Source organism: Nycticebus coucang, chromosome 12 (genome assembly GCF_027406575.1).
Source record: "Nycticebus coucang isolate mNycCou1 chromosome 12, mNycCou1.pri, whole genome shotgun sequence".
Taxonomy (NCBI): Eukaryota; Metazoa; Chordata; class Mammalia; order Primates; family Lorisidae; genus Nycticebus; species Nycticebus coucang.
Window position 1 is genome coordinate 24,566,601 of NC_069791.1, and position 15,062 is coordinate 24,581,662.

Genomic DNA, 15,062 nt, shown 5'->3' on the forward strand with positions numbered 1-15,062 from the left:
GAGGCTCCAGGAGACAGGCTGCCCTGCTCCCTCTGCTGCCAAAGCCTGGCACCACTTACAGGCTCAAAGGATGGTAATGTTGGAGATTCCCAAAGGCTCATCTTGGCAAAGATGTGTTGTTCTCATGAAAGCTGAAGGAGCTCAGGGAATTTCACCCCAAACATGACTCCTCAGAAAAAAGATTTTGAAATAAAGGTTCTAAAAACCAGACTGACTTATCAATACAAACATTAGTCTTTCCTTCCCCTCTCTGTTATCTCAATATATTGCAGGAAAGAAGATGAATAATGTAACCAGACCTGGCCCAAACCATGTAACATAACATTTGTACCTCCTTAATATTTTGAAATTAAAAAAAATTATATAAGAGGGGAAATATTAACATAAGGTTATTGGCTTTGTAACATACAGACATGTAATATATACAAAAATAATAGTACAAAGAGGGGAAAAGGCAAAATAGGGCTATCTAGAAGAAACACTTCCATATATCACTAAAATAAAGTTTGGAAAATTTTAAAGTTTCTTCTGATAAGTTCATATGTATCTGGTAAGCCCTAGAGTAACCAGTAAACTATATATATATATATATATACACACACACACACATCAGATGATGAGTATCATTATAGGAATTAAAATGCAGCTAAAATTCTCATTTAATCCACAAGAAAATAGGAAAGATGAAATAGAGGAACCAAAAAAAAGTGAAACATTTAGAAAGCAAAATTACAATGGCGACTACAAATCCAAATATATCAATAATTAACTGTTAATGAATCACATAATTTAAGCATCAGATATACGCTCCCAACCAAAAAAAAAAAAAAAACTGCTATAGATTCAGAGACAGAAATAGATGGAAAGAATTGGAAAAGATAGATCACATGAACAGGCACCAGGAACCTTAAGAAACTAGGAATGTCTATATACCAATATCCGAATTACCCCACTGAAAATACAACACCTACCTCCCATGTCCTTTCGCTTTAGCATCCATCACCACACCACTTACTACAAATTTTAATTGCTTATGGAGTCTCTCAGATTAGAATGTTAGCTCCTTGAGGGCTGGGGGCAGGGTCGTTTGTTTTTACCTCTATTTTGTTCACTGCTGTTCAGCTGTATATCCAGCATCTACATGTGTGACAGGTCTGGCACAACTGGCAGCTCAGTATTTATTATATTTAAGAAACTATCTCTGTGGGCCCTGACCAAGGGGCTAGAGAAGTGCATAAAACAGTCTTTGCCTTCACAGAACATACTTTCCAGTGGAATTTTTCTTTCACGAGAAGGATGTCTTAATTGAGCTACATACATATACACAGCATATATAAATAATTAATGACAGTGATTACAATTAGCATTCTTTTTTCAAAGTCAAATGAAATTATAAACCATTTGTTTTATTTCAGTGTTCCTAGATTCCTAATTTTAGCTATAGTTTAATTATCATTATGTGTTTTCAATCTTCAGGAGAGCAGAAACTGCTCCTGCTTCATGTTTATCAAATATCTGAACGGTTTTGAAAATTATTTTTCATATGGTCTGATTTTGCCAAGGATATTTGTAGATAATTCTTAAAACCACACATATAAACAATGAAAGTGTTTCACCTGTTCTTAATACAGTGAAACTGCATACACTTATGAGGAGAATCCCTTGATATTAAAATAGTATATTCTAGATCCTTGCAACAGACCTTCAAGTTTCTACTTGATTCGTTTTCCTTGAAGGGAAGAATACTCAATAGAACTAAATCTAAATTAAAGTGTCTTACTGAGCAACAGAAATAAATTCCATTATGTTAAGATAAAGCTAAAACGAGCATACGTTTGGGACATGGGAGTTATTATTTAGTTTTTAAAAAGGAAGAACATTTTATTCACCATTTCTTTTTTCTCCCCTCTGTGGACAACAGTGCAAGATATTTCTATGTCTCTTCTTTACACATCTTAAAGAAATTTTGGCAACCAAAAGTTTGTTTAAAAATATTGTCACAACGTAAGGGCATATTGGCACACCCCCCGGTGTGCCAGTACACACAGTACAACCTAGACTCTACTTAACAAATGCAAACAACGCAAAGTATACTCTCATATTAATCTGTACTCTCATTTTAATTTATGAAATTCAAAAAATACTGTCAAAAATGGCAAACATTAACAGGTTACATTATCAAAAGGATCTTCAATCTTTGATGTTACAAGGATAATAGACGGATATGTGATACTATGGGATGGTCATGAGAAATGGCAATGACAATAGTTACAGACAGAGGAAATATCCACTGATGCTTAATTCTTTTTTCTGGATCACCTTTTAGAAAATATCAGTAGAAAGAAATAAAAGTCTGAAAGATCTCAAACTTCTTTAAAAATCTGCTTTGAGGAAATTCAAACCAGGGTTGATCATTCCCATAAAGGAAAAGGTACGGTAGTAAAATTCGGATGCTTCACTTAATATTTATGGCCAAAGTGGCTTTTTAAAAAGGCAGAATTAAAGTACTTATATAATCGGATAAAATGGGTCATAAATAATTTGTTATAAGTGCCATTTACTGAAAAAAAAGATTTGCCAATGAATTTTTGCCAGCAAATCTTAGTTATATGTAGTTCAAATAAGAAATCCAGGAGGCTCTGCCTTCCGTTATACACATGATTAGACACGATGCTTCTTCCTTCATAGCTTCAAAGTGTCTAAATGTTTAACTCCCATGTGGTTTTCTTCATAAGCAAAGGAGTAGAACACCAAGGGAAACATGTTTTAAGAAAGAAAACCTTCTTTTTTATTATTATTAAATCATAGCTGTGTACATTAATGCAATCATGGGGCACCATACACTGGTTTTATAGACCGTTTGACCTATTTTCATCACACTGGTTAGCATAGCCTTCTTGGCATTTTCTTAGTTATTGTATTAAGACATTTATATTCTACATTTACTAAGTTTCACATGTACTCTTGTAAGATGCACCGTAGGTGTGATCCCACCAATCACCCTCCCTCCACCCATCCTCCCCCCTTCCTCCCCTCCCTCTCCCCCTTCCCCATATTCTTAGGTTATAACTGGGTTATGGCTTTCATGTGAAAGCCATAAATTAGTTTCATAGTAGGGCTGAGTACATTGGATACTTTTTCTTCCATTCTTGAGATGCTTTACTAAGAAGAAGATATTCCAGCTCCATCCATGTAAACATGAAAGAGGTAAAGTCTCCATCTTTAAGAAAGAAAACCTTTTAAAGTAGATAATGAAATTCTAAAAATTTCCAGAGTTCTGTTACTGATAAAATACATTAATTTTGAAAACATATAGCGATAAATCAGACCAGCAAAACTCACCTGTCTTCACATCTTTCCAGTCATCTGAAAGAATAGTCTTGGCCTGGATGGTGTACTTAGAGATAGGACTATGATTGTCTGAGCCACGGCTCCAGGTGAGTCCCACAGAAGTGGCTCTGATGTCATCTATTCTCAGACCACCGGGAGGACCTGGAGGGCCTGGAATGGAAATTTGAGTAATGAATCAATGAATCCCAGTGAGGGAATTAAATACACATTAGAGTACAGAATTATCCTCCATGTAATTAATCTAAAGAACATTTGTGCAATGCAATCATTGCTGCTGCATTTCTTTTAAATACAGACTAAAAGAAGTGATAACATCATTTGGGTTTCACGAATGACTTTACAGGCTTCTTTTAAATGGAGGAGATAAATGCTATAACCTAAGGATAGCATATTATTCAAGATGGATATGATAAGCTTTGATTGATCAATGTGGCATTTTGTAGATTAGAGCACCAGTGCATACTGGGATTCAATGAATGTTTACTGAATGCCCAAATCAGAGACAGTATCACCATTCAGTTTAGATGTCAGAATCATTGGTCAAATGTCTCATTCTGCCTCCCCCAAATCTAGCAAAGACTTTCTTATAACCCCAAATATTATAGGCAGTTTATATTACTTGAAATGGAAATCACTGGGAATAATTTTATGTATGATTTTAGATAATAATTTTTTGTTAATTATACCAATAAGTGATATTTAAAAGATGTTTCTACTTAGGTAAAAATTTTAGAAAAGAATTTTCAACTCAGAGATAAGCCAGACAACCTTTCAAAACATAAAATTACATATTGAAGAGTCCTATGACAGAACGATTATTCTTGCAGAGCATAAAATAATGTTAAAAATAGGTTTTCATAGGTGCTTCATAACTCAGTAGCAATACTATTTCTTTATACTCTAAACTGAGTCCACTATGCTGGGTGGTAGAAATTAAAAGACAAGGAGAAATAACTTTGGGGCTTTGAGGAACTTGAAAATGTGAAATGGACCAGCAAATAAATAGTGATAATAGAAAATAATGTATGGCAAAATAATGATTTACAAGATGCTTATACTTTGTATTGTAATTTCTTGTTTTTAAAAATGAGAAAAGAAAGTCTTTTAAATGGTGAAGTGACTTCTCTAGCTTATAGTGCTAAAGCAGCCTCTCTGCCCATAGTTCCTACTACACATTTTTAAAAATTACATCACTTGTTTTCTTTGCCTTGAAAAGAAGTTCCAACAGAATGGGGCATATTGAATATAACAGTCAATAAACAATTTGACAAGTAGCATGTCATGTTATCATAATGAATATCACACTAAAGATGACACCGGTTTTCATATTTAGCTGAAAATAAATACCTTCATATTTCTATTATCAGTTGAGTTGTTTATCCTAGATGGCTTTTTTCTCCACGTGGGCCTTTGCAGAGGTATGGGTAACTCCCCAAACTTTCACCAATTTCCTTATAGTTGGTACCAAGGAAGAAAACGTGTGTGTAGATCAATACAAACATATCACCACGAATGTTAAAGTAACACAAGACACACCCTATTGATGACAGTAAATTTTATTATTTGGAAATATATCACATATAAATATAATAGAAGCAAATATACATTTATAATCTATAACAGTATACTTCTAATTCTTACTGTTCAATAATTAAAATAGACAAATAACATGGAACACATTTGATATTTAGAGCAACCATACTGCATTTCCCACATGCAAAACAAAACACATTGCGATATAGCACACGTTCTTGCTCAAACCAAGAAATTTATTACTTCACACAAAGCATCATCCTAAGTCAACAACAGAGTGAAATATTTCAGTGTATTGAAATTAAAAATTAGACACGAAAGATATAAGAGTTTTTCAAAGAAAGAGAAAGTCTTATAAGATGCATACAAACACACGTTCTGAGCATACGGGAATGACATTCAGAAAATGTTAAAGGAAAGTTAAAACAAAATTATCATAGGTCATAGGTTAGTCTTTAATCATTAAAGTGTGAGTTATTAACCCATTGTTATTCTTTGAGGTTCTCGATGTGTCAAATAATATTTCACAAAAGTCAGATGGAAGCCATAGCCTATTAGTGTATTTGCTGAGACACTGTTCGCATAATAATTTCAGTCAGTTATCCATTCACTGAAGAGTAATATTGTTGAGCAAACATTATATTTTTCCATTGTTTTCTCTGGCACATGTATGGCAGATAGTGGGGTCTAACAAATATTTGGTAAATACATGAATGAATTTATCATCGTAAACATAATGGTCCTTATGTATCCTTAATACAATCTCCATTCTTCCCCTTCCCTGCAGCATAAGGAGGTGGAGTTGACGAAATGGAAAGGGAGGGATTGGCATTCTCACAAAACTCTGCAGGGGGAGTAATGGTTCAACTGATATGAAGCATATTTTTTCATCTAGTAACTGCCTACAAATATCAATCAGAAAACACCTGAGAAAAATCATACTACTTAAGTAGAAACTATATTAAAAAGCAGGGATTTGGGAGTTAATATAGGTTTGGCTTTAAATTCTGTGCCCTGATTTATCGAATCTACTAAGCTCTTGTTTTCTCATCTGTAAAGCAGGAGTAATAAAAAACCACCAAAGAAGATCGTTGTTAGGATTGAAACGACATCTTTGAAGAATTTGGTGTTCATCCTGGGCCACAGAAAAATCCTCAGTAAGCTTTTATCTATCAACAATATTATTTTCCTACAGAAGTTCTCTGGGCATCTTAGACACCTGGCAGCTGTTACTATTTCTTAGTACTTGTTATTGTCAGGGATCTGTTTACCAGATTATTCACTTGTTACTTAAAAGAGAGCAGGGATCTCAGAAGTTTTTTTCTAGAAAATTTAATAGAGGTGAGGAAAAGCTGGGCATGTGAAGACTCAGGAGTCAGGATGAGGTGCAAGGAGCACAGAGACAAACTTGGATAATCTGAGTTCAACTCCGGGCAGGCCCTGCAGTACCTCCCAGAAGGAAGCTTTTCAAGCAGTGTAAACTGAAGTTATTTGCTTAGATTTTTGTTTAAAATGGAGAGAAAAGTGAGTGTTAAAAAATAAGGAAGCTGGGTGGCGCCTGTGGCTCAAAGGAGTAGGGCGCTGGCCCTGGGCAAAACTGCAAAAAATAAATAAATAAATAAATAAATAAAATAAAATAAAGAAGCTCCTTGTTACTCAGCACAAAAACCAGGCATTTAGGAACTAACAGCTCTTCTGATTGTTTTGTCAATGAAAAAAGAAAAAAAAAGCAATAGATTATTCTGACCCTAAGAGGTTTTTGTTTGTTTTTGTTTTTTTAAGCTCCTATCACTGTGTAACTTCCAGTAAATCCTTAAGGAAAGAAGCAAAGCTAGAGAAAATGTTAAGCACACAAACAAAGGGACTGTGAAGGTGGCTTCTGTCATGATTGCTTTACTAATATCTCTTTCCAGTTTCTTGTGTTGTCATTAGCCTGACAGCTAAAAATTGCTAAGAATATTATTTATCCCAAAGGTAGATTATCTTGAAAAGAGAAGTTGGTCAGATGGGAAGGACCTTTTGTATTTGACCTGGATTTTAATTGCTTAAGATACATCAGATGATGAAATTCTTTAACCTACTTTTTCCTTTCTTTTACCGTAATTATTAAAGATCTGAAGTGAAGGGAAAAATAAACTGGAATGTATCTCTGACCAGCCCTGGCAAAGGCTTTTGTCAATTCTTCTCACCACTATCAAAACTCAGGGAGTGGAAAAGAGAGGAAAATGTGGAAAAAAAGAAAAAGAGATATGACAGAGGGAATAAAGATTACTTAAAGTATGCTTCTTGGTTTGTCTTTATGAATAGTTTATTTCTTGACCCTTCTCTTGTTACTACCTCTCCCCCCACCCCACTCTACAGAATTTCTGAAAGGCATTTTATTAAATTCATATAAGTATCATGTCCCTATTACAGGGCTGCTATTTTTGCTTTCTGATTCTTCCAAACAACTAATGGGATGTCATCAAGGGTCGACACTACTAGTTATATTAGATCTATACAGCTGCCTAACTTTCTCTTTTAGAAAATTAGGAGTACAAACTTCAATGTTGAATTTTTTTATTTTTATTTTTTTTAAGAGATAGAGTCTTGCTTTGTTGCCAGGCTAGAGTGCAGGGGTAGGATCATAGCTTGGATCCCACAAACATGAAAAAATGTTCAACATTACAAATCATCAGGGAAATGCAAATTAAAATCACCATGAGATACCACCTCATCCCATCAGAATGGCCATTATTAATAAGTCAAAAACCACAGATGCATTTGCACAGTTGTGGTAACAGAAAATGCTTATCCACTATTGATGGGAATGCAAATTAGTACATTTATGTAAAACAGTATGGAGATTCCTCAAAGGATGAAAAATCAACCTACTATTCAATCCTTCTAGCCAAAGGAAAAGTCATTATAACAAAAGACGGCTGCACCTAAATATTAACCACAGCTCAATTCACAATAGCAAAGAAATAGACTCAACCTAAGTGCCCATCAACTGAGGAGTAGACAAAGAAAGTATGGTGTGCGCAAACACAGGGACTACTACTCAGTCACAAAAAAGAATCAGAATAGGATGGAAGTGGAGACCATTATCCAAAGTAAGGCAGCTCAAAAACAGAAAAACAAATATCACGTGTTCTCACTCATAAGTGAGAGCTAAAAATAGACTTTGAAAATTAAGACGGGGGAACTAAGGAGGAAGGCAGGGGATTAGGAATTACCTATCAGGTTCAATGTACACCGTTCTGATGATGGGTACACTACAAGGCCTGACTGCGGCATTATACAGTTTGCTCATGTAACAAAAAACACTTGCACCTCCTAAGTCTAGTGAAATTAAAACAAACAAATAATTTTAATAATAAAGTTATAAACTCTTAACAACATGAAAGTTACATGATACAATATTGCAATGAATCAAGAAGGGAAAATTCATATTGTGTATTTTGATAAAAATTATACCTTTTACTAAGTACTTATTATAGCGGAGCTATTCCCAAATCTTTTATAATTCTTACCAAGAACCCTCTTATGTGGGTGCTTTCTTACCAAGGAGGAAATCGCAGACAGGATTAAATAAAATGGCCGTTAAACCCATGGTAACCCAGCTGGTAAATGGCAAAGTTGGGATTTGAACATAATCAATTTTCCATGAGACCAACATTTCAATAAATATACACAAAAAAATAATTCATAACAAAAACAGAAATATTGGTAATGATGGCTTTCCATTGGTGACCCTTCTTGCTGGGGAGAATATGAATTCTTTGAGCATGGTGTGTATTTTGGAAAAAATGACAGCACATGTAGTAGATTGATCATAGCTTTTTAAATATTTATCTGTTACCTCAGCTACGTTAATATCAGCACAGCACCAATTTATAAATTCATCCTCAATACATCCTCAGTCTTTCTTGCTTCCCATAAAGATTATATTGTTAATTTTTTTCTGGATTTTATTAATGTTTTTAGGGGAAAAAAACACCTTTGTATGAACAAGATATAGGTGGATTTCATTTTCACTCAGTTCTCATTCGTTTATCAAGTATTTAGGAAAAGAGAGCAGAAATTCAACTGTTTATCATTCTGTCATTTTTTGGGGGGGAAGAAATATAGTAACATTCAAAGAACAGTTTAGATAGTTGAAGAAAGATAATAGTAACAGAAACGTACCTTCCAAATCATTCGCACTTTATAAGCTGACCATATTTTCTTAAATCAATAAATCTAAATTCATTCTTTGATAAATCAAATTGGATTGAAGATTTTAAATTGGGACCCTCCCGTATTTCACAGGATGGACAGTAGCTCTGACTACGCCCCATGCCTCATGCAAGCTGGTGTCACTAACTTAGGTAAGGAGCCCTCCCCACTCTCTCCCTATTTAAACACTGACTGGTTTTGTAAACAACCATAGTTGGAAATGGACCCCCAAAATCTGGTCTTTTGGGGACTCCATTGCATGTAACACATACATTTAATATAAAACTTGCTGCCCAGAGTTGGTGAAAGCAAGGAAGACACCCAGCGTCATTCTCCTTTCCACTGGTCATTCCCTAGGAAGTAATTGAAAGCAAAGCACTATCTACAAATATCCTGTGGCTGTTTATTTTTACCAAAATAGCAAATTCTAATGAAAAATTTGAAACTGTTAAAGAAACAAAATATTTTCAGAGCAAATTTATTTTGAAATAAAATAATCATAAAACTAAAATTGTTGAGATGTATAACTGACATGCCTTCTTTACCAAAATATGTCGGTGAAAGTCCCTTTATTATTACAGGTGTGTTCTTAACCTGAAAGCTAATTAAGACAATGACTCTATTATGTTATAAAATACAAATCAATGTTGTGTGACTGTGTTGATATGTGATGCTATACTAAGATGAAGCTGAATATTAAATATCTCTACCATTTAATAGGAGTATGGTAGTTTCTTAACCTCTGACATTGATAAAAGTGAGCTTACATCTCAATTAGAAATAACAATGAGATTAAAGGGTAACAAATGAACTTGAATAATTCTTGATACAGCTTATTTAAACAAGAATGCATTCCTTTTCCTGGTAACCAGCCATACTTGTGATATGGTTTCCTTTCTAAGTTTTATTTTCTTTCTTTCACAAAACTACATTTCTATCTGGTCTTAGGAGTGTGTTTTCAGTATTAACAACACAGGAAGATCATCCTCCTGGTGATTCATACATGTTTCCACGTTGGGTTTGCAAACACATGAGAATCCTCAAATTAATTTTCAATATCTTATAAAAATGGCAATCAACCTGGATCTCTACTCTAAATTCTACGCTAGCTCATTTGGAATGGTAATTGACAAGAAAGTATAAACAATGGAAATAAGTAACATCTTGAGTCAAAAACATTTATTCCTTTAAGGTGACTAGTTAATTATTTTAAAAATAAAACTATCTCTCTTTATATATAGAAAATGATATAAGAATTATATCCATCCCCCAGTGAAGTTTCTTGAGAGTTCTTCTAACCAAAGATAGAAGTACTAGAGAAACTACATGGAAAGCCCCTATGGTACCTCTTACCTAAATATAAACCTAAGAAAAACAAGAATATTTCTGGCAAGGAAAATAATTTTAAGTATGTCTCTTTGACCAAATAGGGAAAGTAAAAGTATTTTCAAACAATGAAATGTAAGCAGTCCCAGAAAGAGTTATGTACACTTCCATTTTAATCACACACTTCTACCCACATCCTTCCAATAAGAAGCTCAACCTTCCTCTCAAAAGAAAATATCTACAAAGGCTAATGGCGGAGTTAACAAAATTAAATATGAGTGCGTGCTATTAATAGCTTAGTCATCTTCTTTACTTAAATCTTGCTATAGAGATGACATTTTCTTCCCCATGCTACCCATTTTCACTTTCAAATCCCAGGAATTGTTACAAAAACCCTACGGAGTTATGGCCAGTCTTCAATTTGCTGCCGCTGCTTTTCTTCTTCCTTGTCAGGGAGTATACATGGCACTAGAATGAAAAAGACTGCCAGAGTGAGGCCCTTTTTAGCCGTGTGTGCTAGTTAAGGCGACTCATTAGAGACAACATATTTCATTACCTGCTTGAATGAATCAAACAATTCAGTGGCAATGCTCCTGTATCATAATTCACCGGTTCTTCATAAATTGTTCCCATGATAGGCCAATTTCAGAGATATATTAATTTCAAACAAAAACAGGACATGACAACACAAAACTCTCAGCTGGACATGAAATAATGGACTGAGTTAGTGCACCAGGCATTGGTCGGGTGTTAGTGGAGCAGTATAGTTATATTTTTAAATATCTTTCTGCTCAGTGTGTTTAGATAGTTCAGAAGGGAAAGCACCCTCTAAGCACTAGGTTGGAGGATAAAAGTGCAGACACTACAAGACTGAGTTAGTCAATTCTAGTATATTATGTTTTTTAAAAAAAGTCTTTCACACAAACGGTGAGTGTCAACGATCACCAGTTTGGAGGCAGGCTTGCACAGACGGGGAAAAAGGAATCCACCATGTTTTTCTCTCCATCTTTTCTGTTTTTACCTGCAAGAGGAAAGATCAAGGCTGAAGGGAGAGCGTGGATGCCCATTTAGGGGCAGGAAGCCATGGACGTCGAGCACTTGCCCTGTACCCTTGACCGGTAAGTTGAAACAATCAACAAGGAAAGATACCTTCTCCTACTCTCCACATGGAGGAGTCCAATAGATAGAAGGCTGAAGTAAGAAGTACTGAGCCAATTAAGACTCTTTCCTTGTAATCAGGGACTAACTCTAAAAAAAAAAAAAAAAGAACAAGCGTTCTAACTGGAGTTCCTCCTCAGCAATGAGAATAAAATCAATAAATAAAATGAAACCAAACGTATGGACCCTTCATAAATTTCATTCCACATAATATAAGTCTTCCTACCGAAACCGATGTTTATGCCTTAGAGACTTGTAAGAAAAAAAAAAATACCGAGGATAGACATAAGTGATGATTCAAAAAAGTTAGTTAGTGGTTGGGACTGGATTTTGTGAAAACTGTGTCTTGAGTTACATTTTATTTATCCCTTACATCTATACATACATTCATAGCCAAAGTGAAGGAAATGAAGTTATAAAAAGTTGCCATGGGCAATGTGTAAACTGTAACTATTCATATTCTCTTTCATAAATATGGAATTTGAGGCTTATACTGATTAACTGACAAACCACAGGTTATGAAGTAGGTGAAGTGGATTTTTAATCTGTTTACCTAATACCGAAGGCCACAGCCTGTCCATCACACCATGCAGGTCTCTTAACAATTGTACTCTTACATTAATATAGCTACATTATTATAGAAAACTGTGTAACCAACAGGATGATCATCCAGCTCTTTCTCCTACCTGTAACTAAGGACAGTTTACTTATTAGAATTAGGCCACTTTATAGCTATTATGGTCCCCTAGGGATAGTTATTTAAATAGAAGAAATAGTATCCGGAAACACTTGCCTCTGCTGACTGCCTATTGCAAATTCAGTCCTGACAGTAAATAGTAAAAAAGGTCATAAAAGTTGTTTGATGATTTAAACATATAAACTTTTTGTTTGTTTGTTTTTTATTAAATCATGGCTGTGTACATTAATACAATTATGGGGTACAATGTGCTGGTTTTACATACAATTTGAAATACTTTCATGAAACTGGTTGCATTTTACAAGGGTACATGTTAAATCTATTAAGTGTAAAATATAAAAGTCTCAACACAATAACTAAAAAAATGTGGTGAAGGCCATGTTAAGCATATAAACTTTTAGGTCCTTTCAATGAGAACTGAATTTGCTAGTTTTACATACATTTTTTTTTGTTTTCTTTTAAACTTTTGGTAGTTTTTGCTTTATTACCAGAGCTTGCTTATCTGTCCAGATAGAGAGGGCTGGACAGTCACAGGTAAAATCTCCCTAAACCCCTCCAGGTGGGCTGCCATTTCCATGGATTTTTTTGCAGTATCTACCACCCTCTGCAGGTAGATAAAAAATCATGGTCCTTCAAGCAGTTTAAACCCTACACATCAGAGGGAGCCCCATATTCCTATCAGTACCAGGCCCTGGCTTGCAGAAAAATTCTCAGGAATATGAGAAAGGGGGTCAAGCTCCCCTTGTTGAGAGGCACTCAGACTGCAGAGAACAGACACTCTGGAGTGTGTCCTGCAGGGGGACAGGCCCTAGGATACTCAGTGACACTCACACAAGGGCCCTCTACACTCTGCTGTGTCACAAGGGATTTGCTACTAGTGATATTGAGATCGGAAGCTTTTGCATTATGTTTTTCTAAAGATCAAGTGGATTCAAAATTATCCCTGGAATACACTAACTCTCCTGCCCTTGCCTCCCAACTCACCCTAATGCACTTTCAGATGGAGGTATTGGTGCTCTAGGAATGCCTGGGAAATACCCATGAACCTCAGCCACCTTCCTCATGTACTCTGTGTCCACAGAGTGACCGTTCCTGATGGACATCATGGAGCCAAATAGAAATTGAAATGTATTTTACATTTTAAGAGAAAAATAATTTGGGGATTTATGCCAGTATTGGCAATCAATTATGAAAGTATATTATGCAGTTAAACACGATAATGGAAAAGTGCCTGGGCAGAGAACAGACTAAGAACTACTCCTTGCTGTTCTGATCTAACGAGATGCCCTAACTCACAGTCAGTCACAGAACACATCAATTCTTTCTTTCTCTGTGTATGTCCTTTAATTCCAGTACTGATGACTGGAGTTATGGGAGCTGTGTGATCGGAATTCAAAAGCCCTGAAATCTTCTCCCTATAGATTTCTAAACTGACTATAAGTTTAGAGGGTAATTTTTTTTTAAGTTTCCTTCATTCTCATTTACTTAGGTGCAAATGATTTTGTGACCTGTTCAAATTCGGATGGGGACTGATGACAGATGCTGGTGGTGCTGGGGTGCATTTCAGGTGAGCACTGCTGAGATTTGGAACGGCAGGCTCAATAAAAATTACAGGTGATCAAATTTTGCTTGAAAGGGATTTTATCTTGTTAAGTATTTGCTTGGTTATTTTTTCGGTAATAAAGCTCAGGTATTTTTGTCTTGTTTGATTAAGTAAAGTGGACTGAAAAAATAAAAGAAGAAATAATGACATGCTAAAATTTTAGTGTACTAACTTAACCTGGAATTATCATGCAGAGTCCTTTGGAGAGGCTAATTTGATAAATTAAACCAGGTACCAACAATGCTAGAAATGTACAACAAAAACTTCTATGGTCTGATTTCTATCTTTGGGTAAGTTAAATAATAGGAGGAAAAGGCAAGATCATGAAGTTGTATTTGGAACACTAAAATTTGGCCATGTTTTGGCTTTATAATTGATACTCAAAAATATTTTTACTCCTTTTTAAACATCCTCTGCCTAAGAAATGGGAGTAATAGTACATGATTGCAATACCACCTCCTAGCAATTTTGTAGGATGACATGGTAAATTTCATATGAAAGTTCTATAGATATGTACATTATAATCAAGGCACTTAAACATTTTGAATGAACTATTTTTAACTGTATTGGTTACATGCTTTAAAAAAAGCAGGAAAACACACATCAAAATTTCATTTGCCTAAATTTAGGCCAGTGAGCATATTACAAAAATGAAGCTTTAAACCCATCTACTATAATGTATTTATTACTGTTTTTTTTTGTTACTGTGATTATAACTGTATAAATTTAACTAGCTGTAAACAAATTTAATTTACTATAGTTTCTTCTTTGTTATTAGGGAAGCTATAAATATATCATAGGCAAAAGTAAAACTGCAAAATTTGTATCAACTTTCTATAGAACAAACATTTTTTTCCCCAAAAGAAAAAGGCCTGCTGTTTCAATTTTTCACATTGATTATTTTACTTCATTGGCTGTATCTGAATGAGTGTCAGTTATGTTGTGTAACAACAGTGATCTGGTGTCATAACTGCAGCCAGACTGCCTAGATTCAACCTTTGCTTTTCTACTTGTCTGTATGACCTTGGGCAAGTAACTTAGCCTCACTGAATTCCATGAATTGTGTCTTGTAAACATATAACAGATGTTATATATTCTTACATAATAAATACATGACATGTGATATGTATTTTACTACAATACACTGTATAATTATAATATTTTATTAGGTCATATTATCGATATTATATCATT

General features: G+C 34.8%; 1 protein-coding gene across 5 annotated transcripts in view; it reads right to left on the reverse strand.

Annotated features, from left to right (window-relative positions):
- The window catches only part of CNTN1 (contactin 1), a 388,261-nt gene that overhangs the window by 82,060 nt on the left and 291,139 nt on the right, over window positions 1-15,062 (reverse strand). For 3 of the 5 annotated variants that reach the window (XM_053556863.1, XM_053556866.1, XM_053556864.1), the window contains exon 16: window positions 3,343-3,501. In XM_053556863.1, the coding sequence (XP_053412838.1) occupies window positions 3,343-3,501 (159 nt within the window). Of the gene's footprint in view, window positions 1-3,342; window positions 3,502-10,449; window positions 11,432-15,062 lie in introns of those variants that run through there. The other 2 variants (XR_008373377.1, XM_053556867.1) reach the window with 2 other exon arrangements.